Source organism: Paroedura picta, chromosome 10 (assembly GCF_049243985.1).
Source record: "Paroedura picta isolate Pp20150507F chromosome 10, Ppicta_v3.0, whole genome shotgun sequence".
NCBI classification, from domain to species: Eukaryota; Metazoa; Chordata; class Lepidosauria; order Squamata; family Gekkonidae; genus Paroedura; species Paroedura picta.
The window spans coordinates 548,460-574,671 of record NC_135378.1 but is presented as its reverse complement, the minus strand read 5'-3'; the positions used below and the strand labels follow the sequence as shown (position 1 = coordinate 574,671).

At 47.8% G+C, this 26,212-nt stretch overlaps 1 protein-coding gene across 5 annotated transcripts in view; it reads right to left on the bottom strand.

The window, feature by feature from the left end:
• Positions 1–12,082: 12,082 nt before the first annotated feature.
• Positions 12,083–26,212, bottom strand: part of DOK7 (docking protein 7) — a 54,524-nt gene continuing 40,394 nt past the window's right edge. For 2 of the 5 annotated variants that reach the window (XM_077299949.1, XM_077299947.1), the window contains exons 9-11: positions 23,038–23,109; positions 16,812–16,964; positions 12,083–14,397 (exon numbers count right to left, since the gene is read on the bottom strand). In XM_077299949.1, coding sequence (XP_077156064.1) covers positions 14,252–14,397; positions 16,812–16,964; positions 23,038–23,109 — 371 coding nt within the window. In that variant the 3' untranslated portion in view covers positions 12,083–14,251. Of the gene's footprint in view, positions 14,398–16,811; positions 16,965–17,527; positions 17,734–23,037; positions 23,110–26,212 lie in introns of those variants that run through there. The other 3 variants (XM_077299948.1, XR_013224707.1, XM_077299950.1) reach the window with 3 other exon arrangements.

Sequence of the window (26,212 nt, the reverse complement as noted above, 5' to 3'; positions counted from 1 at the left end):
CCTGGTGGACGTCCAAGGAGGCTGAGGTGTCAGGCCAGGCAGGGGAGGAAGGAGCCAGCACGTCCGCTGCTCCCCCCCCCCCCCAGCCTCTGCTGGCACATCAGCCACTGCGGGCCACCCCAGCGAGAAGGCTGAGCAGGGCAACTTCTTGCTGGGGTTCCTCCAGCCCACTCCTTCTCTTGAGGGCAGTGGGTGCCCGAGGGAGGACAGTGCGTCTGGGATGGTGATGGCTTACCTCGGTGAGCCCCTGGAGTCCGAGAACGCCTGTCCCTTGAGATACTGGGCCAGGATGGAGGCGGTCTGGCCGGCCCTCTCCCGCCTGGCCTGTGTCTACCTTTCGTGCCCGCCAACGAGCGTCCAGAGCGAGCAGGCATTTTCCTTCCTGGCCTGCTCTGTTTGAAGCCAATTCAAGTCAAAGTCTCCATTGACTTGCATTGGAAATCCTTCCCCCGCCTTCCCCGGGGGCTGGGGGGGAGGGGTGTAGGTTGCACCCATGAAACTTCTTGGGGAGCCCAGGGAGGGTCTTCCCTGAGTTCCCTGAAAGTGTCAAGAAGATTGGACCAAGGGGTCCAATCCTAGGGGCTCCTAAAGAGGGTGCCCCTATCTGCTCCATTGGATACAATGGAGTGTCAGGTTCTTTAGTTTGAACATGTTTCCCCATAGACTTCTATGGGGAATGTTCCTTGGGAGCCCCCAGGATGGGACCACCTGGTGCAATCTTCCTGAAACTTGCAGGGGCCTCAGGGAAGACCCTCCCTGAGCTCACCTGCAAGTTTCACGAAGACTGGACCAAGGGATCCCATCCTAGGGGCTCCCAAAAGCGTGAGAAAAAAATGATTTCAGCAGGTGAATTGGCAATTTACCGGGAGGCTTTCCAATGCAAGTCAATGGCCTCCATTGACTTGCATTGGCTCCGAATCGATTAGGACAGCTCCAAAACGGTCCGAATCAGGACCTCCCTGCACAACCCTAGTGGAGAACTTTCTAGGCTGGCATAAGTGTCAGGGTCGAGGTGGTATCCCGTCGTGGCACTTCTGAAGTCTTGGACACTTCTCCATCTCCGTGGCACGATCGCTGTTGGATGAGCCCTCTTTGCAGCCAGTTGCTGCCTTGGCAGATTGATCATAGGAAGCCCTGTCATCCGTCAACATGTTGGTAGAATGGGCAGTATGCTTTAGAAGGGACGAGTGAGTTCTAACTAACTGTGAGATTCTTCGTTCACTCCAAGAAAAGCAAACCTCTAGAAAAGTTTCTTTATTAGAGCAAAACAAGTTACTGCACCTATAGCACAGTTAGAACTAATGCACAGATCACAGGTAAACACATACAGGGCTCAGGGGAGGTGCCCCCCCTTCCTGGGAACATAAAACAGATACCATGCCAAGGGAGTCACAACATCTTCATAACAACTATGGGTGAGAAAATGACGGGAAGGGGAGGGAGACCAAATAGATGTTGGAGGGGGAAAAGGCAGTGAGGTATGTTAGGGCAGTGGTCCCCAACCTTTTTATCACCGGGGACCACCGGTCAACGCTTGACAATTTTACTGAGGCCCGGGGGGGGGGGTAGTCTTTTGCCGAGGGATGTCGCCGCCGCCACCTGAGTCCCTGCTCCACTTGCTTCCCTGCCAGCGCCCCTGACTTCCCGCCGCTCGCTGAGGGGCACTGCCAACAGCAGCTGTGCAGTGTCACGCTGAGGAGGAGCCCCAGCCATGGCGGCTGCTGGAAAACACCAAAGGTGAGCCGATGGCACAGTGGCAAGGCAGCCCCCGAGGCAGCAGCTGGGGAAGAGGACAAGGAGGAGCCACGGCCCGGTACCGAATGAACCATGGACCGGTACCGGTCCCAGGACCGGGGGTTGGGGACCCCTGTGTTAGGGCAACTGGTGTACTTTGAGAACTATAAAGGGAATTCATCCTTGAGTATCAGCTAGGTATAGGCATGGTAAGCTACTAAATCATGACAAATACATGTGGGCATCTGACACTGAGGGGTCTGCTTTTTAAAAACAAATATACTGACAGTTTAACACTAAAATATAAAAACAAGAAACATCAAGTGATTAGAATGATAGACTCATAGAATAATACAGTTACAAGGGACCTCATGGGTCATCTAGTCCAACTCCCTGCACTATGCAGGACACTCACAACCCTCTCGCTCATCCACTGTCACCCTTTGATTTGCAGAATCAGCCTCTCCCATCAGTTGGCTATCTAGCCTCTGTTTAAAAATTTCCAAAGATGGAGAACCCACCACCTCCCGAGGAAGCCTGTTCCACTGAGAAACTACTCTCAGGAACTTCTTCCGGATGTTTAGATGGAATTTCTTTTGAATTAATTTCATCCCATTCATTCTGGTCTGTCCCTCTGGGGCAAGAGAGAACAACTCTGCTCCATCCTCTATATGGCAGCCTTTTAAATACTTGAAGATGGTTATCAGATCCCCTCTCATTCGTCTCCTCTCTAGGCTAAACAGACCAAGCTCCCCCAACCTTTCTTCACACATGTTGGTCTCCAAACTCCTCACCATCTTTGTTGCCCTCTTCTGGACACTCTCCAGTTTGTCAACATCCCTCTTCAACTGGGCAGAGTATTGCTTCAGCAATAAGAAGCCAATCATTAAAACAACTAAGTAGCCTCTAAAATCAGAGTCTAGTAGCACCTTTAAGATCAACAAACGTGCTACTGGACTCTGATTTTATTGTGCTACTTCAGGCCAACACAGCTACCCATTTGAATTTTAGTAGTCCCTAATATTTCTAAATTTTAAAAATATGTTGACAGGAAAATAACTAAATAGGCCATCAAGCAGGTCGAGGAGGAGGCTGGGCATTCGTTCTAGAGCAGGGGTAGTCAGACTGCGGCCCTCCAGATGTCCATGGACTTCAATTCCCATGAGCCCCTGCCAGAATTTGCTGTCACAGGCTCATGGGAATTGTAGTCCATGGACATCTGGAGAGCCGCAGTTTGATAACCCCTGTTATAGAGGATAATGCTGATTGCCCTGTAAAGGTGAATGTCTAAAGAGCACTACAGAGGTTAGTGCAGAACAATGAAGGCAGCTTGCAAGACACCAAAATCATTACTTCCCTCTGATAACTCAGCCTCCTAAGCTATGTTTAGAAACTAAAACTAACAGTGCAGTGATTTCACTGTAAGTATAGAAATCATCAGCAGTGGATCTCTGCAATTTTTATTACAGCTGCCATCTCAAGCAAACTTTAGACACAAAAATGCAAGAGGGCCAAAATTCTGTAATGCTGCATAATTCACTTTCAAGAGGCTGAATCAACACAACTTACACAGGCTGATTATGCACTGGCGTTTCCCTTCATTTTGACTCTGCCTTCCTTTTGGGTGTATTTCTCCTTTCTGCATGTCAACTCACTGTCACTTCATAGGTGCTTTGGTTCTCATTCTCCTTCTGCAAGGATTTTGCTCCCTTCAGCACTCATGAGATCATAGAATGATAGAGTGCGAAAGGACCTCCAAGGTCATCTAGTCCAACTCCTTGTACAATGCAGGAACTCACAAATACCTGCCTACCCACAGTGACCCCAATTTCATGTCGAAGAGATCCCCCCACCACCAAAAATCTCCAGAATCAAGCCTGGCCTGGAGGAAATTCACTTCATTTTCCTTTTGTTGTATGTCAGGCTTATTTAAAAATGCAATTGCATGAATTTTCTCCTTCTCTTTGCCTTGGGAGCAAACAAACATAAGCAGAAATGTTTCCATCGGCTTCCCCCCTCCCCCGTCTCTGGGAGATCAGACAAATGTGGAAAGTCTAAGCATCACACGCTCTCTCAGTTTTTACAGAATGCTTTGACTCTGTGCTGCTTGCAGAAACTGAAAGTAATCTGCTCTCAGGATCAGTCCCCTGCTCTCTGCCATGTCTGAACCAAGCGAGCCAGAGAGACTCCATTTAGTGTGTGTGTAACCTCTGTTGCTTTAACCATGTAACCATTATGCTTATGACTCTGTAGCATTCCTTTTGATCCTCTATCCCCCCTTTGATGCCCCTGAGTTTTTCACACTGCATGTTCTCCCTGCTGTGATACTTTGTTGCAAGTACCCCTGTAAACATCTTATCTACAACTTGAGATGCTGAGCTGACCAAGACCGCGCCAACAGAGACACTTTGGCAGGAAGCCCGGGATGGCACCTGGGTGGGGGATGGCACACCTCCCATGGGAACGGGGCTGGTTTAGGTGGGAGAATTGTATTGATAACTGCCGGCTTTCCCGATATCTAACAGTCTTGACTTCAGATGTTTAAGTGTTCAGATCTACTTCCAATTAAAGCTTTCTTTCTACAGAAGCCTTGTTGTGAGTTTTGTCTGCCTCTGACAGTAAGTCAAGACTCACAATGCCCTTCCTCTGCACTGATGGCTGAGTTCGGAGGGGGCATCTCTCTTACTGACCTCATGGATGATGAGGAGGAAGAAACTGGCACCCAAGGAGGGGGTACTGAGCCGGCCGAGCCTGCCAAGCCTGCCAACCGGGGAGACCTGGTGGTCACCCCCCTTGGAGCGCGAACCTGGATGACTACTCAGGCCCTGTTTTGGTCTGGGATGGTGCGGGCGCTGGACGGCTTCTCTGGAGAGGCACGTCGGGAACGGCGCCGGGTTTCCTGATTCGACGATCCTATGGTCCGGATCAAGTGGGGGCCAGCTTTCCCAAGAGGAGTGCCAGACCAAGAGGCAGCCACCATGATGGCGGTCCTGGATCTCAGCGACCATGTGGGCTGGCTGGGAGAGTGGCTGACGACGGTTACGGGCGAGTTGGGCGAGGAATTGCAGCAAGCCGCCTGTTTCTTTTTGGCATAAATGCGCCGACCACCGCTGATTCCCGTGGAAGGGGCCACCTTCGCCCTTCCACCGGCAGGACCCAGGGAAGAAGAAGGTGCGGTGCCTGCAGGCACCCCCCGAGGACGGAGCAGGACCCTGAGAGCCGTGAGGGCTGCTGCTGCTGGGGGCTGGAGCAGATCCCCGGGAGCCGAGAGGGCCCATCAGGCTGGCTCCTTTCAAGCAACCGGCAGGAGCAGTGGGGGCTGGACAACCAGACAATCAGCCTGATGGACCTCAGATACCATCACAGCTCAGGGAGGCCGAGGTTCGCCGCCTGTACAGGTTCAAAACCCGTTTTGATGGGTACCCCGACATGTTCCCCGGGTTTCTGGTCCACCTCCAGGCCTACGTGATGGAGGTGGGATTCACGTTCCAGGACAGCGCCGAGCGCATTCGCTTCATCGGCGATTGCATGGATGGAGAGGCCACTGAGTGGTTCGTCAACCTCTATCGATACGCCTCGGCGGAGGTCTGCAACTATGATCGATTCATGCGCTGCATGAGGGAGCAGTTCGAGGGCCCGTTCGAGGTCGAGATGGCAGAGGCCGGCCTGTGAGCCCTGAAACAAGGAGCCATGTCATTTACTTGGATTTCAGTAAAGCTTTTGACAAGGTTCCCCATGATGTTCTGATGGATAAATTGAAGGACTGCAATCTGGATTTTCAGATAGTCAGGTGGATAGGGAATTGGCTAGAGAACCGCACTCAAAGAGTTGTTGTCAATGGTGTTTCATCAGACTGGAGAGAGGTGAGTAGCGGGGTACCTCAGGGCTCGGTGCTCGGCCCAGTACTTTTTAACATATTTATTAATGATCTAGATGAGGGGGTGGAGGGACTACTCATCAAGTTTGCAGATGACACCAAATTGGGAGGACTGGCAAATACTCCGGAAGATAGAGACAGAGTTCAACGAGATCTGAACACAATGGAAAAATGGGCAAATGAGAACAAGATGCAATTTAATAAAGATAAGTGTAAAGTTCTGCATCTGGGTCAGAAAAATGCAAAGCATGCCTACTGGATGGGGGATACGCTTCTAGGTAACATTGTGTGTGAACGAGACCTTGGAGTACTTGTGGATTGTAAACTAAACATGAGCAGGCAGTGTGATGCAGCGGTAAAAAAGGCAAATGCCATTTTGGGCTGTATCAACAGAGGCATCACATCAAAATCACAAGATGTCATAGTCCCATTGTATACGGCACTGGTCAGACCACACTTGGAGTACTGTGTGCAGTTCTGGAGGCCTCACTTCAAGAAGGACGTAGATAAAATTGAAAGGGTACAGAGGAGAGCGACGAAGATAATCTGGGGCCAAGGGACCAAGCCCTATGAAGATAGGTTGAGGGACTTGGGAATGTTCAGCCTGGAGAAAAGGAGGTTGAGAGGAGACATGATAGCCCTCTTTAAGTATTTGAAAGGTTGTCACTTGGAGGAGGGCAGGATGCTGTTTCTGTTGGATGCAGAGGAGAGGACACGCAGTAATGGGTTTAAACGTCAAGTACAACGATATAGGCTAGATATCAGGAAAAAGTTTTTCACAGTCAGAGTAGTTCAGCAGTGGAATAGGCTGCCTAAGGAGGTGGTGAGCTCCCCCTCACTGGAAGTCTTCAAGCAAAGGTTGGATACACACTTTTCTTGGATGCTTTAGGATGCTTAGGGCTAATCCTGTGTTGAGCAGGGGGTTGGACTAGATGGCCTGTATGGCCCCTTCCAACTCTATGATTCTATGATTCTATGATTCTATGACCGGAAGCCAGTATTATTATTATTATTATTATTATTATTATTATTATTATTATTATTATTATTATTATTATTATTATATTTATACCCCGCCTCCCCCCGAAGGCTCGAGGCGGCTTACATAACCCCGTCCCCTAAAACCATAAAATGACAATAAAAACCGATAATTTACAGTAATGGCAACAGCGATGGCGTAATCATTTGCTCTCCGCATCCTCAACTACGGACACCCAGGAGTTCCGGAAGTTGGCGGTCTGCACCTGGACGACCCCGAGACCCCGGTGCCCCTGGCCGGAGAGGTGGAGAGGCGCCAACGCGTGGCAGCCAAACTGGGGGGTGAAAAACCCAAGATTCCCCCCAAGACCTCCACTCCAAAGAAGAAGGCGGCCCCGAAGACTCCCAGGGTAGACGCGGGCGAGCGCAATCGGCATTGAGATAAAGGTTTTTGCCTGGGATGTGGAGGAGAAGCCGTCTCCCACCTCTGGAGAGAAGCAGGCCAGCAAAGCTGCAGCCACCAAGCCTCCCGTGGTGGCCTCCGAGCAAAAGGCACCCGCCAAGAAGACAGCCTGCACCTTGCTGGCCCCTCTCAGCGAACCCGCAGCATTTGAGCCCCGCCCCCGGGGCATAGGAGGAAAGTGCCTTGGGGGAGCCGTTGGGAAACGAGGAAGACCTGCTGTGAAGAAGCCCCGCTAGCAGGTCCCTGGCAGTGGCAAGCGTTCGGTGAGTGCCCCCCCTAGTCTTTCTTCCAGTGACTTTAACTGTGCCCAAAAAGGGGAAGAAAGTGAGGGTCCAAAGTATCATGGATCCGGGGTGTACTAAGACTTTGATAAATCCCCCACTGGCTAAGACATTGGGGGTGGGGAAGGTGCCTCTTGCCATGCCGCTCTGCTTTACCCAGATGGATGGGAAGAGCGTGCCGGGAGGGGGGGAGAAGCGGTGAGCAAGACACTCCCGCTGGAGATGGATGTGGCTGAACACTGGGAAAAAATCCAACCAGTGGTAGCGCCCAGCGCCCATTCCCATGTGTGCTGGGATTAGACTGGCTGCGTAAGCATGACCACAGCGTCAAATGGAGCACGGGGACTGTGAGGTTCCTGCACCCAGGGTGTGGGGAGCACCGTCGCCCGGAAAAACAGGGGACCCCAAAGGCCGAGACTGCCGCCCTAGCTTGAGCGGGTCCCGAGGGTCTGCCCAAAGTGTTTTGGGACTTTCAAAATGTATGTGCAAAAAAAGAGTGCAATCAGCTACCCCCCACCGCAAGACAGATTGCGCGATCGAGCTGAAGTCAGGGGAGCCCCTTCCACGGGCCAAGCTATACTCCATGAGCCCGCAGGAGATGCAAGAATTGTGTGCATTTCTAGACAACAATCTGGCTCGGGGATTCATTCGCCCAGCCACCTCCCCAATGGCTGCCCCCGTCCTGTTCGTAAAAAAGAAAGATGGGACCCTGCGGTTGTGCACAGATTACAGGGGATTGAATGCTGTTTCTACATCCAACGCCTACCCCCTGCCTTTAATCAAAGACTTGCTGAGTCACCTGGGGCAGGCCCGCATTTTTACGAAATGGGCTACCGTGTCTCCTGTGTGGGGATTGAGATGGACCCGGGGAAGGTTCGGGACCTTTTGTCTTGGGAACTCCCACGTACGCGAAAACAGTTGCAAAGTTTCTTGGGATTCGCCAGCTTCTACCGTTTATTCATCCCCAATTTTGCCAAGGTGGCTTGCCCTTTAACTGACTTGCTTAAAACCAAGGGAGGCGGGAAACAAGCAGCCAAGTTGAGCGCGCCGTTGGCGTGGACTGACCAGTGCCAGGTAGCGTTTGACCATCTCAAAGCCCTTTACGGTGCAGGTAGACTCATCTGACGTGGCAATGGGGGCTGTGATCCTCCAAGAGGGGCAAGATGGGAATCTGCACCTGCTGGTGTACATTTCCAAAAAGTTTTTGGGACCCGAAAATAATTGGGCGATTTGGGAAAAGGAGGTGGCTGCCGTGAAGCTGGCTCTGGCGACCTGGCGGCACTGGTTGGAGGGGGCAGCCCACCCGTTCATTGTCTGGATGGACCATAAAAACCTGCAAGCCGGTTGCTGTTGGCAAAGCAGATGCGTTGGGCATATGAGTTTTTCTCTCGTTTCAACTTCACTCTAAAGTAGCGGTCCCCAACCTTATAATCGGGGACCGCCTCCGAGGGTGGGAGAGAGCAGACGGCCCGGCCACCGCAGCTACACGTAAATGCACATGCGCAGTTGCCGCGCATACGCGTTCTCGCCACTAGGTAGCGCTAACGCGCATGCACAGAGCTGCTGCGCATGCGCATTTTTGCCAGCAGGGGGAGCAAACACGCATGTGCGGCAGCTACCGCACGTGCGCGTTTGCATCGCTGACGTGCCGGCAGCCGTGCCTGCCTCTTTCCTCCCCTCTCGCTGCGGGGGGAGGCAGGCGCGGCCGCTGGCGGCCCAGTACTATGGCCTTCACGGCCTGGTGCCGGGCCATGGACCGGGGGTTGAAAACCCCTGCTCTAAAGCATCTGCCGGGCAAAATGAACTTTTTGGCTGATGCGCTCTCGCGCCTCCCCCAATATGACTGCAAGCGTGACTGATTGGTTGATATGGTGTTTACTCCCTCCCAATTAAGCTTGACTGTGATGACACGAAGTAAGGCTAAGGGGGGAGGGCCCTTCCCAGGGGGTTGGGTCCAAAAGGACATGATGCTGGACCCGGAGTTTACCCACCTCCGGCCCACCCTTCTGGAGAAGGAGGGTTTGTTTTTAAAGGAGGACCGCCTATTTGTCCCTTCAGCAGCGCGAAAGGATGTTTTAAAACTGCCACGATTCCAAGGCGGTGGGGCACTTCGGCTTTGTAAAAACCTTGCATTTAGTGCGCCGACATTATTGGTGGCCCACACTAAGAAAGGATGTGGAACTCTATGTACAAGGCTGCCCGGTGTGTCTCACCTACAAGCCTGTGGGGAGTAAACGCAAGGGGCTGTTGCAACCGTTGCCCACACCCTCAGCCTCCTGGAAGGAGATTACGATGGACTTTATCACAGACTTGCCACTCAGTCATGGAAAGACTGTCATCTGGTTGGTGGTGGATGCTTTTTCCAAACAGGCTCACTTCATCCCATGCCTGGGATTGCCATTTGCAAGTTGGCCTCCCTTTTCATGGAACACATATATCGCCTGCACGGGATGCCGGGGAGGGTCCTGACGGATAGGGGCTCCCAATTCATTGCCAAGTTCTAGCAGCAGCTCCTGAGGCTGTTGGGCGTGGAGCAAGGCCTTACCTCTGGATATCACCCAGAGACAAATGGCCAGACTGAATGGGTAAACCAGATTTTGGAGCAGTACTTGTGATGCTTTATAAATCACCAGCAGAGTGGGTCTTCCTCCTACCCCTTGCAGAGTTTGCTTACAACAACGGGGTTCACTCCTCCACAGGGATGTCCCCTTTTAAGGTGGTCTACAGGGCTGATTTGACGGTGATGCCCACCTGGGAGCTCGCCTCACCCGATGACCCTGACGTTCAGAAATGGGCTGGTGGGATCTCGCGGGCCTCGCCGACCATCGTAAAGTGCTTGGAGGAGGCTAAACGCGTGTACAAGATTCAGGTGGACACAAAGAGAACGGCGGTGCCAGCCTGGGTGGTTGGGGACCTGGCCTATTTGTCTACAAAAAACCTATGGTGCCAGCAGCCCTCGCGCAAATTGGGACCGAAATTCGTGGGGCCGTTTGCTGTCAAGAGGCTGATTAACCCTGTGACTGTTGAACTGTCTTTGCCTAAGACTTACTGACATGTGCACACCGTTTTTCATTCCAGCTTGCTGAAGCACGCCCTGTCTCCGGACGACTGGCACCCGGCGACTGCTGCTCCTATCCCTGTCTACTTTGATAAAGACCACGCACTACGAAGTAAACAAGATCTTGGTCTCCCACTGCATAAGGGGAAACTGCAGTACCTGGTGAACTGGAGTTTCCCATGGGGGACAGGGAGTGGGTGGAGGCGAGTGATGTCCGGGCTCCCAAATTGTTGAAGGAATTTCACTGAGCGTTCCCTCACTGCCCATGACCCATTGACGGTGGTTAAGGAGGGGGAAGGGGCTCTTGGGATGGTGGAATGTCAGGATCAGTCCCCTGCTCTCTGCCGTGTCTGAACCAAGCGAGCCAGAGAGACTCCATCTTTGTGTGTGTATAACTTCTATTGCTTTAACCATGTAACCATTATGCTTATGACTCTGTAGCATTCCTTTTGATCCTCTGTCCTCCCTTTGATCCCCCTGAGCCTTTCACACTGCATGTTCTCCCTGCTGTGATACTTTGTTGCAAGTACCCATGTAAACATCTTATCTGCAACTTGAGGTGCCGAGCTGACCAAGGCCGCGCCAACAGAGACACTTTGGCAGTATGCCCGGGGTGGCACCCCTCCCATGGGAACGGGTCTGGTTTAGGCAGGAGAATTGTATTGATAACTGCCTGCTTTCTCGATATCGAACAGCCTTGACTTCAGATGTTTGAGTATTCAGATCTACTTCCAATTAAAGCTTTCTTTCTATAGAAGCCTGGTTGTGAGCTTTGTCTGCCTCTGACATCTGTTTAAGTCTGGGCATTGCTTGAAATACAGGGTTTTTTTTAAACCAGGAATGGTGATCCTTTTGCAGACAATTTAAAGCAGCAGTGCTAGGAGGACAAGTGTCAAGACCAGGACCTTGCCCTGCTACGGGATTCATCCAGGGTGCTTATTTAATAGTGTTTGCAAGCCTGGCTGGGCCCAGATTTGGTTTCCAGAGGGCCTCATGCCTGGGCTGTGAGAGATGTTTTCATTCTTGTTCTTTCCTCTCCTGGTTTCCCAAGCAAGTGCAGGTGGGGCATCATCTCACTGCATGTTTTGCCTGCGAGTCTAGCTTAGGGTTTTGTTCATCCCTGGGAGAACCGTTTGTTTGCTCTGTGTTGCATAGTGCATTGAATAAACAAGAATCTTATATAAGCTTTAAATGTTGTTTAGAGTTAAACTGTCCAATGTTCAATCACATATTGTATATGCCATAATCCTTTGCATTAGAGTAAACCATGTTCTTGAACTATGTATGTTTTCCTAAGGTGAGCAGGAGTGCTTGTTATCAAGGCATTGCTTGGAAGGACAAGTATTTCATAAAGTGCGACAACTGAGATTGGTGTTCGAAAGATGGCAATGCTTTCGGCCAGAGTATTGTGTGTTGGACAACGGGGTTTAAACTGGCCTTCTCTACTGGCAGAAGGAACGCATAGTGAATTCGAGAGATCTGGCTACTTTGTTAAATGGGATTCAGGCAAAGAGGGTAGGAGGGAGGGAGCGGACAGAAACTGTGATCACTGGAGATCAGAACAGGCTATAAATGGGCTGGAATAAAATGTAGAGACAAGCTTGGTCTGTCTGTCCTGCTTTGCTTGTTGGGGAGCCAAACATATACTCTGGGATTCTAAACAGGAAAAAAAAATGTGCAGACTACAGTCACATGATCCAAATTAAAGCTGCTTTAAGCTGTACCAATTTCCATTTAGTGATAATCTGAAGTAAACTGTACATGCAGAAAGGGCCATGGTGAGGTGAAGAATTGACAGAAGTTAATAATGAAGGGCAGGCAGATGTATGAATATGGGCTGATTCCACACAGAGATTTTTGTTTCAGAAACTCCAGTTGTGTTTGTTTCCACTGACGCTGTCTTCCATTCCTGCACAAATTGTGAACAGCCTGTGGTGTTTTGAAATGTAACTATTGTGTGGCTGTTTTGTTTCTGTGTCTTATTGTAGAGTTTTATACGTATGTTACTTTGGTTTGAAAAGGCAGATGGGGGTTTGATGGGTGATCAAGGTGTGTTGTGATTTGGATCGTGGCTGAATCCGAGGGGGTGGGAGGTGACTGGTTGGGAGGGAGACTTGAGTGCAAGAGAAAGACTGAGTGAGGCAAGTAAGTAACACCAGAGAAATCTGTCATCTTTGTGGGTTATTGCCCATCGGTCAAGCTAGGAAACTAAGCTTTGTGGAAGTTATTAGCCTAAGTGGCAAGTAAAGACAAGGCCTTTGTGGCTAGGCCTAAAGTTCCTTAGAGAAAGAAGAACTGTATCTGTCGGAAACTCTTACACTTATGTACTTATCTGAAACCATTTTGCTTATGCACCATGCAAAAAACATGACACTTTAGTAGAAAAGTTCTTTTTTAAAAAGGAAAAATGCCTAGAAAGCTGACAATACATCTTGTTGTTGTTGTTAGGTGCGAAGTTTTGTCCGACCCATCGTGACCCCATGGACAATGATCCTCCAGGCCTTCCTGTCCTCTACCATTCCCCGGAGTCCATTAACAATACATCTATTCTATCCCAAAATGAGACAGTTTAGTGTTAGTTCCACCAAAAGCAAAGGGATGTGATTGTAGCTGGAACATTTCTGTAGCCTTCACTGAAACTTACCTGATATATGAATAGATGAGAGAGACTACAATAGAACTTAGATTTACTTGATATTATTTTGCTAGTACACATTCTCTTGGTCCAGTGCTGATTCTAATATGACAACATTTTCTATAAATCCTTAGCAGGTGAGCCAAAGCCCTGAGAGGTCAGCAAAAACAACCCATAGCAAAATTATTTTGAGAGGTTATTGTTCTCTTCACTAAGCCCTAGGCTTGGTGCAGTAATTCTCACTGGCCAAAACTAGCTGGAAAGGAGTAGGGGGTGGGGCCTCACTTGACAGCCTTAGAGCTATGGACACAGGTACAGGAAGCTGCTCTGTACAGAATCAGAGCATTGGTCCAGCCCAGTCCGGGTTGTTCTCTCAGACTAGCTGTGGCTTTCCAGGGTCTTCCACTGCAGTCCTGGCAGCAGCTGCAATGTAGCATGGCAACCCATGAGGTGAGTCAATGAGAGGGCTGGACAAGGACCCTTCAAGGCCCTGCTCCACCAGGAAGCTCAGCAGCTGAGTTACTCAACCTCCAACTAACCTCCCACACAGGGCTGCTGTAAAGGTCATATGAAGGAATATGCCCGTCTTGACCTCTTTGGAGGAAGGATGGAATAAAATGTGACAAAGATGTGTTATCCTGTTTCATTGCAACAATTACTATAAACTTGGAATTGCTGATCAAGAAAATGAACTCTGGCAACATAAAGTTGTGTTTGTGCTATTTGCTCTCATGCTGAACCACTGTAAACCAGTCATCAGCATGTTGGTCAGAGAAGATGCACAGATCTATCCCAGTTTTGCATTAAAAAAACAAACAAACCACTATATATATATATATATATATATATATATATATATATATATATATATATATATATATATATATATATATATACACATACACACACACACACACACACACACACACACACGTACATCTTTATCACACTTTAAAATGAAATTTCTTTAAAATAAAATCCTCTGTTTAAAAATCAGTTATATGGACTAGGCATTAAAAATTACAACAGTAGTGATTTACCAGATGTGTACAACTAATAATTTTAGACACAATTTTAGCACACACACCATGCTACCAGTTTTCCAATTGGAAATTAATAGACTGGAATGAATCTGGTATAATCCTGAAAATGGCACTGTTTAGTTGAACTAATAAATCCAAAAGGCTGAGCAGGGCTGTGTTAGGGGGAGCTTCATGAGTCCTTCCTATGAAGAGGACGGTGGGCCTCCTTTCTTCTTCTGCTCGAGTTCTTGCAGCCGTTCTTCTCGGAACTGAGCATGCTGCGTCCCCACTTTGTGGGCTGTCTCTGTTGCTGCAATGTCGATCTGGGCGTATTTCGTTGACCCACCACCTGTGGCAGAAAAGTATCACCATTACATTCTTCCTGTAGCTACTCAGTAGTACAGTAATTCCTATGTATGAACCTAATAACACTTGAGAGAGAAGAATGGTAGAGTAAATTGCAGCACCATGAAGGAAAGCTCAGATATGAGAAAGCTCAGATAAGATGAACTGAACTAAGGGATGTAGGGTTCTGCAAAAAAGAACTCTCCCAGTGACATCAGACATAACTAACAAGCTCAAAAAATATTTCTGTGTAGAATGTTCAATGTATGGTCTACTAAGCTCCTTTTTGCAGATGCTACTGCCAAGACAAGTCTGCCCCATCTTATATTGATATATTCGGTTTTTCCTACCTAAATGCAGAACTTTACATTTGTTCCTCTTGAACTTCATTTTATTCAGTTTAGCCCACTTCTCGAGCCTATCAAGATCATCCTAGATTCTGTTGCTGTCTTCAGTTGTGATTGCTACCCCTCCCAGTTTAGTATCATCTGCAAATTTAATATTTCTTATTGTTGTTATGTGCGAAGTCGTGTCCGACCCATCGCGACCCCATGGACAATGATCCTCCAGGCCTTCCTGTCCTCTACCATTCCCCGGAGTCCATTTAAGTTTGCACCTACTGCTTCAGTGACTCCATCCAGCCACCTCATTCTCTGTCGTCCCCTTCTTCTTTTGCCCTCGATCGCTCCCAGCATTAGGCTCTTCTCCAGGGAGTCCTTCCTTCTCATGAGGTGGCCAAAGTATGTTTCATCTTCAGGATCTGGCCTTTTAAAGAGCAGTCAGGGTTGATCTCCTCTAGGACTGACCGGTTTGTTCGCCTTGCAGTCCAAGGGACTCGCAAGAGTCTTCTCCAGCACCAGAGTTCAAAAGCCTCAATTCTTTGATGCTCGGCCTTCCTTATGGTCCAACTTTCGCAGCCATACATTGCAACTGGGAAGACCATAGCCTTGACTAAACGCACTTTTGTTGGCAGGGTGATGTCTCTGCTTTTTAGGATGCTGTCTAGATTTGCCATAGCTTTCCTCCCCAGGAGCAAGCGTCTTTTAATTTCTTTGCTGCAGTCCCCATCTGCAGTGATCTTGGAGCCCAGGAAAATAAAATCTGTCACTATCTCCATTTCTTCCCCATCTATTTGCCAGGAATTGAGAGGGCCGGATGCCATGATCTTTGTTTTCTTGATGTTGAGTTTCAAGCCAACTTTTGCACTCTCCTCCTTCACCCGCATCAACAGGCTCTTTAGTTCCTCTTCACTTTCTGCCATTAGAGTGGTATCATCTGCATATCTGAGGTTGTTGATATTTCTCCCTGCAATCTTGATCCCAATTTGTGACTCCTCTAATCCCGCATTCCTCATGATGTGCTCTGCATACAAGTTAAATAGGCAAGGCGACAGTATACAGCCTTGCCTAACTCCTTTCTCAATTTTGAACCAGTCAGTGATTCCAAGTTCAGTTCTCACTGTTGCTTCTTGACCTGCATATAAATTTCTCAAGAGACAAATAAGATGCTCTGGTATTCCCATCTCTTTAAGAACTAGCCACAATTTGTTGTGCTCTACATAATCAAAGGCTTTAGCATAGTCAATGAAGCAGAAGTAGACGTTCTTCTGATACTCCCTAGCTTTCTCCATGATCCAGCGTATGTTGGCAATTTGATCTCTAGTTCCTCTGCCTCTTCGAAATCCTGCCTGTACTTCTGGAAGTTCTCGGTCCACATATTGCTGGAGCCTAGCTTGTAGGATTTTGAGCATAACTTTGCTAGCATGAGAAATTAGTGCAATGGTGCGGTAGTTTGAACATTCTTTGGCATTGCCCTTCTTTGGGATTGGAATGTAAACTGACCTTTTCCAATCCTGTGGCCATTGTTGAGTTTTCCATATTTGCTGGCATATTGAGTGTAGCACTTTTACTGCATCGTCATTTAAGATTTTGAATAGTTCAACTGGAATGCTGTCACCACCACTAGCTTTATTGTTGCTCAGACTTCCTAAGGCCCATTTGACTTCACATTCCAGGATGTCTGGCTCCAGGTCAGTAACTACCCAACTGTGGTCATCAGGGATGTTAAGCTCGCTCTTGTATAGTTGTTCTGTATAATTTTGCCACCGTTGTTTAATCTCTTCTGCTTCTGTGAGGTCCCTACCATTTTGGTCCCTTATCATACTCAACTTTGCATGAAACGTTCTCTTCATATCTCCAATTTTCTTGAAAAGATCTCTGGTCTTTCCCATTCTATTGTTTCCTTCTATTTGTTTGCAGGACACCCAATGCCCAGGGCTCACTGATGTGAAACTGACTGTGTCCCAGTGGGCTTTCTTCCTATCCCAGCAGCTTATTTTGGTCTTTAGGAGCACCCAGAACACAATATCACAAAAGACATTCAGCAAGAGTATTGAGAAGTAATTGCAAAAATCCATACCTCTTATATTTGTAGTGGATTCCTGGAGTTCTAGCTCCATGTAATGAAGCTGTTTCTTTGATGTTGGGCTGGTAGGAATATTAACGTAGGTGGCTGAGTCACTGCACAGTCGATCAGCCACCAGTTGATCTGCTGAATTACCTACAGCACCTGCTAAGAAACCAGGTTTTTAAAAATGAGATAACTCAAAGTTAAATTTCCATTTACCTGCCATTCAGATGGGAAATTTAATTCCATGTGTACATGGAATTCTCCAAGGGTTCTCCTGTTAGTCTCAGTACAAGAAGCAGATTCACCTTTTGAGCAATGAAACTGCTTCCATTGCAGTGACCGGGTTTCTCTGAACACAAAAAGAACTTCATGTTGACATCAAAATGGCCCATACTATTTTTGCAGGGTCCTCCTGCTCTTTGGTTCTTAAGCTGAAGCCATAAGGCAGATAAGGCTTTCCAAAGGCAGCGAGGAAACAACTTATAAAGAAAAACATTTGTGCAGTACCATACAATTGAAACATTGGTCTCACCTGGAGGTTTCTACTCTTCTGTGCGGCAAAGTCATCCAAGGCTGGTTAGGTCACACCTCTGTGTGCTCAGGTACAGCTTTTCAAATTCAAATGACTTAGGTGGCCATCTGGATGACCGAAGCCTGGCCTGACCAGTGTTCTCAAGCTCCTTCATTGCCTGTCCAGGCCACCTGACCCATCCTAGGCTCCGTACCTGGACTGTGTGGGTAGTGTTGAAGTGAAAGAACCAGTTGATACCGGTGATTTTTCCAAACAGTCAGCCTCCAATGGCATTCAATGTCGGTCTTCTCAATCTGAGCGGTCTCTCAGGGGAACAGGCTTCCTCGGGAGGTGGTGGGTTCTCCATCTTTGGAAATATTTAAACAGAGGCTAGATAGCCATCTGACGGAGAGGCTGATTCTGTGAAGGCAAAGGGGTGGCAGGTTATAGTAGATGAGCGATAGGGATGTGAGTGTCCTGCATAGTGCAGGGGGTTGGACTAGATGACCCATGAGGCCCCTTCCAACTCTATTATTCTATGATCTATGATCTCTGTCAGTGTGGTTTTGTGTAGGTTTTTTGTTGTTGTTTTTGCATCACTTGGGTGGGAAGTGGATGACTTCACCCCACTGAAGAGAAGAAACCTTCAGGTGAGACCAGTGTTTCATTCTACTACAATGGGGGAAGTCATCCAAGGCTGGTTAGCCATGCCCCCGAACTATGCACTGGAAGCAAAAATTGTACATCCTATTAACCTCTCCAAGTGTGACATGTCAGAGTACTCTTCTGCTAAAAGCTGCTTCCTCCAAGTCAATCCTTTCATCAGTGGCAAAAATGAGTCCTCCACAAAGTGGCATTCATAAATTCAATATATTCACTCAATGTGCTCATATTGTTAATCTACTTGAAATATAATTAGGCGAGAAATGCTCTCTTGGTGTGGAGAGTCAAGGCTGGTGGTGAATGCTGCTAATCTTGCTGCCACCCTCATTGAGTGTGCCATCATTGTTGATGGTGGACGCAGTCCCAGGATCTCATTGGCCTTATGAATGCAGAGCTTCAGCCAGCATGCAATGGTGGATTCTGAGAACATTTTTCGCAAACTCTGAAGGCTGTGGGAAACAAATAAAGAGTCCGAAAGAACTTATGGCTGTTTTCCGTCTCAAGTAAATCAGCAAGGCCCTGTGAACGTCCAAGGTGTGCTATTCCTTCTGGTTTTCTGGGTTGGGGTAAAAGGAGGGCAGGAAGAGACCTTGGTTTCTGTGGAAGGCCAAGTTCACCTTGGTAACAAAGGAAGGAGCCATGAAAATAATCACAAAATGCTTGCAAAAGGAACAGAACTCCTTCCCGGAGGACAGGGCCGCTATTTCTGATACCGGCGCGCTGATGTTATAGCCACTAGGAAGGAAACCTTCCAATTCAGGAATCTGAGTTCCGCAATCTTAAAAGGCTCAAATGGTGCCTGCATGAATGCCTTCAGGACCGTAGACAGCTCCCAGTAGGGAAAATGGTTCTGTACTGGAAGCACGATCTGCGTCAGTCCTTTGATGAATTGTTTGAAGTACTTGCTTGAACTCAAGCTCCTTCATCGTTTGTGCTGCTGTTATCATGTTGAGGGCAACGACCTGTCTCTTCAAGGTGTTGGATTCAAGGCCCTTCTTTCAGGCTCGAAACAGGAATCGTACGACATCCAAATCTGTTGGCTGCAAAGGGTCCACACCGCATGAGGCTGCCTATCTTCAGAAGGCCTGCCAGGTGTAGTTGTAGATGCACATCATGGCTGGCGATTGAGATTGCAACATGACATCTATGATTTCTTTGGAGAAATGCTGTCTCTCTAAATCCTGCCTTTTGACCTCCAAGCCATCAGCTGGAACCAGGCTGGGTCCAGATGAAGCACTGGACCCTGAAGAAGCATGTTGGGTCTGATGGGCATGGGTCTAATGCCATGGTTCCTCAATTGTCAGGGACACTAGGTCCTAAAAGCAGTGATGGCAAGGACAGAAGGGAGCCACGAGGATCACGTCTGTATGCTCTACCCTGATCCTGTTGATCAATTGGCTGACCAGTGGGATATGTCATGCCCCCGCTGCCACCTCCCATCTCCAAGGAATTGCCAGGCCTGCAGCTGAGCCAGCTCTGGCAGAAGAGAGTGGGGCCTTTGAATGTGCAGCAGGGGAAAGTATCCAGGCTCTTCCCAGGAAGCATCTTTGGTGTAGTCGCAGATGCATTCCAGCCCTGACAGCTCGCCTGAACGACACAGACAAAGCAGGAGGGTGGTGTTTGCTGAATGCGGAAGGAGCCAGAGACTGCAGGCACGCTGTCAAAGTAAATGGGGCCAGGCTGGGATAGCTCCTGTGGAGGATGACTGAGTCAATTAGCTGGACTGCTTTTAGGAGAGACAGCAGCAGCTCTTCGGCGTCGGTGCAATCTATGCAGAAACCTTCCTGTCCGGCTTGGATTCCTTCTGACTCCCATTGGCTCCCCTGACTCCTGGCAAACGGCTTTTGACTATGCACCTGGTAATTGGACTGGCTTTGTGAATATATGCTTATCTGGACTCTGACCTTGGCTTTCCCTCGACTGCTCTTTGCCTCACCCTTAACTCTGCTTGTTTTGATTCCTAACAACTTGGACTGGACTTTGACTTTGCTTTGGTGTGGACTCCGGCTAGGCTCTGCAGCCCAGGCACCTTCCTGCACAGCTGCCACAGAGTGTGGCCAGCTAGGACAGCACAGGATAGGAAAAATGATTTACAGTAGTCCTGGTGGCCAGTTGTGAGTCATGGCATCCATGCCCACTATCAGACTGTTGGGAAATCTGGAGAGGAAGTGGAGGACTTTTCGATTTCTTGCTGATGTCATCAGTTCAATCTGTGGAAGACCAAAACGGCCCACCAGGAGCAGACACACCTAGCAATTTGGATTCCACTCTCCTGGACTGAGGTCTTGCCTACTTAGGAAGTCCGCCTGGGCATTTGTAACTCCCGAGACCGGCGAGAGATGCTTCCACCCATCAACGTAACCGTGTCAAACAATGTCCTTGACCTTGTCTGGCCCTAGCTGTTAATGTGTACCTTCATGGATATATTGTTGGTCCACACAAGGACATGACAATCCTGGAGCTGCTCTCCGGATGCTAATAGCTCCAGGCAGTTGATGCTGTGGCTTGCCTATGTCTGGGTCCAGGGTCCCTGTGGGCAATAGTCCCCACAGTGTGCCCCTCAGCCCTCTGGCTGGCATCTATGGTGCCACTTGGGGTTAAAGGAGACAGGATATGCCCTGTCTTAAGTTGCTGGGATGAACCCACCACTGGAAGTGGGTCTTGAGGCCCTCTGGCAGGCAAACCACCTTCGTGCCTTTTTCGCTATTTCCCCTTGGTGTGGAAGGAGCGCCAACTATAGTGGTTAGGAGTGGAAACATCCCCATGGCAGCATGTCAGTCGTAGAGATTGAAGTGGTGCTGAGTTGGCAGTCAAGAAGTCCTAGATGAGACCAGCAATTCTGAGCTGCTTTTCGAAGGGCAGGAACACCATGGACTGAAATGTATTTATTCTGCCCTCAGATGAACTAGGTCCATTGAAGGTGTCACACGCCATGGACTGCTTCCCCCACTCAGAAGCCTCAGGCAGGGACTCCAAGCAGTCTATGGACCACGTGGCTGGTTCAGTCCACAGGTTGGTAGCCTCCAGCTGGGACTCAGAAAGGTCTTTCTTTTTCTTCAGTATCGCTAAGCTCTTTCCTTCCATGAGGACTCTTCTCTGAAGCAAAGGTAGAATTTCCTAGTAAAAGCATGAGGAGTTAGCCAAGCCTGCTACCTGAGCAAAGGGCCTATACAAAACTGGAGAGGCCACCAAATTGATTTGAATTTGAATGGCCCTACATGAGCACACAGAGGTATGACCTAACCAGCCTTGGATGACTTCTCCCACTAAAATAGAAAAGAAGGAAATATTCTATATGCTTCTCCCCCCCCCCCCCAATAACACTATTACCTGTCAGAATCCCCAGGTTTTCTGCCATGATTTTGTTCTGTTTCATTGATTTGATTCTGTTGCCTGCTAAGGTGTTGCCCTGATGTAACACAGATACTGTGGTTTGACACTCCAAGGTAGTTTCCTGCTGCTATGTTTTATGACTCCCTATTCTCCCTCCACATCCCTCCCCCTCCCTTTTGTCAGGATCCCATAGTTTCCAGATCTGTTGTCCATACGGCCAAATGGTTAGCATTCTGTTTTGATGTCATAGTCCCATTGTATACGGCACTAGTCAGACCACACTTGGAGTACTGTGTGCAGTTCTGGAGGCCTCACTTCAAGAAGGACGTAGATAAAATTTAAAGGGTACAGAGGAGAACGACGAGGATGATCTGGGGCCAAGGGACCAAGCCCTATGAAGATAGGTTGAGGGACTTGGGAATGTTCAACCTGGAGAAAAGGAGGCTGAGAGGGGACATGATAGCCCTCTTTAAGTATTTGAAAGGTTGTCACTTGGAGGAGGGCAGGATGCTGTTTCTGTTGGCTGCAGAGGAGAGGACACGCAGTAATGGGCTTAAACTTCAAGTACAACGATATAGGCTAGATATCAGGAAAAAATTTTTCACAGTCAGAGTAGTTCAGCAGTGGAATAGGCTGCCTAAGGAGGTGGCAAGCTCCCCCTCCCTGGCAGTCTTCAAGCAACGGTTGGATGCACACTTTTCTTGGATGCTTTAGGATGCTTAGGGCTGATCCTGCATTGCAGGGGGTTGGACTAGATGGCCTGTATGGCCCCTTCCAACTCTATGATTCTATGATTCTATTACTCCTTTGAACTGTACCTGGCTCGAATTCCCATGGACAAACCCCTGTATTGCTTGCTCTATGCTTTGTATCTCAGTCCTGAATATGCGTTCGTTGTAGATGCTTTCATTTTCTTAAAGAAACTTTCATTTCTATGAGGTTACTTATTTAGAAATCCAAGTTACTACAGTGAGTCATGGCAGAAAACCTGGGGATTCTGACATTCTGGCTCCCAGGGCCTTCCCTAGAATCAACCCCCCACCGGGGACAATGGAGCTGCTAAACCTGGGGTTCCAGTGGAATGGCTGAAGGCCTTAAGAGGACTTTTTCTAAGGGTCAACCCAACAGATGAGGTTTTGCAATTTCCTTGAGAGTCCTGACCCACATCCCAAGAAATTGCCTTTCTTTCTAGTATTCCAGAGAATTAAAATTTTCACAAATAATTTAGAAAATATCTCAACATTTACTATTGGGCAGCGTTTATTTCAGCTTCTGTCATGCCCCATTTAGCCAAACTTGTCTTGTCTTTGTGCTCTTCTTTCTACTATACAGGATCTGTGCCTAGAATCACCTGCCTACACAATTATATGAGTGAATGTTCAGCATGTCTACTCATACATACATGGACCTTTAGTGCATATCCTAAGAGAGAAGATACAAGTAATACAACCATTATATGCCATTTGTGGAGGTCAAGAATGGACAAAACTTAACTCTGTAATTTGATCCCTTGCAACCTTATGGCAAATTGTAAAAATATTGCTCCTTTCTGAATCTTAACTACTCCTTAAAAACTATACCTTGGTATCAGCAGAATAGCAAGCTTTTCTGATTAAAAGTGGAAATAAAAAATTGGCCAGAATATCTACATAAAATGGGCAATACAATAAAACAAGTAAAACAGGTTCTATACAATTTTGTCCACAGAAGCAAACCACGTCTACTCACCAGGTGCCTCAGAATCAGGGAGGGATCCAGCTTCTGTGGGTGGCATCATCCGCTCATAACTTCCTTTCAGACCTAGAACATATAGATGCTTCTGTATTTTTGATCCATTTAAATCAATACTTTCACTTTAATAAAGCACAAGACTCCATTCTTCCAGATTTTTTACAACTAATCCTACAAGAAGAAGAAGAGTTGGTTCTTATATACCGCTTTTCTCTACCCAAAGGAGTCTCAAAGTGGCTTAAAGTCACCTTCCCTTTCCTCTTCCCACAACAGACACCCTGTGAGGTGGGTGAGGCTGAGAGAGCCTTGATATCATTGCTTGGTTAGAATAGCTTTATCAGCACCATGGTGAGCCCAAGGTCACCCAGCTAGCTGCATGTGGGGGAATGCAGAATCGAACCTGGCTTGCTAGATTAGAAGTCCGCACTCCTAACCACTATAGCAAACTGGCAAAGCAAATCTGTCAATCTAAAATTTGTTTCACTAAAGAATTACGGAGCTAGTGTAGGAAGAGTTTGAATAAGAATACCTGTCAGGGAATGAATGCGCCACCTACAGTTCTAATTTCTTGCAAAATGTACCTATAAATTCATTAAATTTATTTTATTTATTAAGTTTTTATACCGCCCTTCCATACGGCTCTGGGTGGCTTACATAGAAAATCATAGGGTAATTATATAGAACATTATAAAAAGATATAACATAACATAACCAGATCAATATAGGAACAGTAACTGACAAAATCCTTGGGTAGGTCAGATTGTACAGTCATGGAAAGGGGCGTATGATGGGGGGGGGCAGCAGATGTTTTTGGGATGGTTAGCCCGAAGCAAATGCCTAGTGGAGGAGTTCCCTTTTGCAGTCCCTGCAGAATTGTGGAAGTTCAGGCAGGGCCTTGAACTCTTCAGGGAGCTTGTTCCACCAGGTGAGGGCCAGGACAGAAAAGGCTCTGGTCCTTGTTGAGGTCCGACTTGCTTCATTGGGGCCAGGGATCCGCAGCCAGTTGGAGGTGACAGAGCATAAGGCTCTTTTGGGGGGTATACGCAAGGAGGTGGTCTCTCAGGTACAATGGGCCCAGATTGTGTATGACCTTTAAAGTGATTACCAAAACCTTAAGTTTAATCCAGAATTCAATTGGGAGCCAGCCGAGTTGGTGGCAGGAAATGGGGACAACCTGCTGTAAGACAGTCCTACTTCATGTCCAAACTAGGGGCATAAGATCAGTGAATCCCATCCCCATGATGATCCAAGTGACTTTATCTGACCCAAAGACTGGAGTGGGGGTGAGGGTCCAGGGAGTGTTAGACTGTGGGTACATGCGAACCATCCTAAACCCCAAAATGGTGCATGCCTTGGGGATAGTGATGGAACCATTACAATGGCCCATTCCTTTCGCACAAATGGAAGGGGGTACTCAAAAGGTGGTGCAGCTAAACACCGAGCAGCCCTCCCAGTTGGTAGTGGCCCCAGGGGCAGCTTTTCCCTTAGTGCTGGGTCTAGAAACATGATCCTAGTGTAAGGTGGAGAGCCTGGGTACCAATGTTTAATGATCCAGGCTGTTGATATCATTGCAGGGTGGCCACTTCATCCCTCATGAAACTCAAGGGCACTGTGAACATGCAGGGGTGGGTCAGGAGGAGTGGGCTGTCCTGCCCAAGGAGTATTGGGACCTATGGGCCATATTCAAGGAGCACGAACGTGACAAATTTCCCCCTCACGAAAAATGGACTGTGCAATCTAACTGAAGCCAGGGGACCCATTGCCCAAGGCAAAGTTATTCCATGAGCCCTTGGAAGATGGTGGAGTTGTGGGATTTCTAGATAAGAACCTAGCTCATGGTTTCATTTGTACGGCCATGTCTCACATGGCCGCTTTGGTCCTGTTTTGGTCCTGTTTTTCAAAAAGAAGGCTCCTTGCATTTGTGTACAGATTACAGAAGTTTGAATGCTGTGTCCACATTCAATAATGTGGAATGCTGTGTCCACATTAATCCCTCTCATTAATAAAAATTTACGGAGGCAATTGGGAATGGGAAGATCTTCACAAAACTAGATTTCAGGAAGGCTTACTACTGAGTATGGATTAAAAGTGGACACAAGAACTTGACAGCTTTCAACAAGCACTTGGGACAGTTAGAGTATCTTGTGATGCTGTTCAGGTTATCACGCGTGCCCGGAAAGTTTATGAATTTGATTAATGAGGTTTTACATGATTTATTGTAGAAAGGGGTCCTGGTTCATTTTGATGATATATTGTTATATCTGGAAAGAACACAAGATGGTGTGAGAAATGTTAAAGAGGTTAAGGGCAAACCATTTTTATTAAAAACTGTCAAAATGTGATTTCCAGAAAGAAAGTCTAGATTTCCTGGGGTACCAAGTATCACTGTAGGGGTTGAGCATGGATCCCAATAAAGTCAAAGATTTGCTGAGTTGGGCACCCCCTCCCAATCGGAGGCAATTACAAAGCTTCCTGAGGTTCGCAAATTTCTATAGAACTTTCATCCCCAATTATGCCCAATTGGTACTCCCTCTCAAGGACTTATGGAAAAGCAAGGGGTAGGGAGTTAGTGGGAAACAACCCGGGGCTCACCTCAAATGGACAGGCGAGTGCCAGAACACCTTTAATGAGTTAGAGAGATTGTTCATGTCCAAACTTATCTTGTGGCATGTTGTCCCAATGCAGCCCTTCACCCTCCAGGTCGATTCTAGCGATGTGGCAATGGGTGCTATGATCTTCCAGATAGGGGAAGATGGGCAGCTCGATCCACTAGCCTATATTTCAGAAACATTTACAGAGACCGGGAGAAGCTGGGTCATTTGGGATAATGAAGCGGCCATTAAACTGGCACTGTCCACCTGGCGACAAGGGTCCTTAGTCCTCATTGATCTTGACAGTTCTGAAAACCGGGCTAAAATTAATAAAATTAATTTCAATAGTGATAAACGTAAAGTTTTTCTTTTAGTGGTAAAAATCATATGTATCACTATAGGATCTGTGAGACTTTTCTTAGCAGTAGTACGTGTGAAAAGGATCTGAAGGTCTTAGTAGACCAGGCACTGAACATGAGTCAGCAGTGTGACTCGGTATATAAAAAGGCAAATAGGATTTTGGGCTGTATTAAAAGAAGTATAGTGTCCAGATTATGTGATGTGATGTTACCGCTTTATTC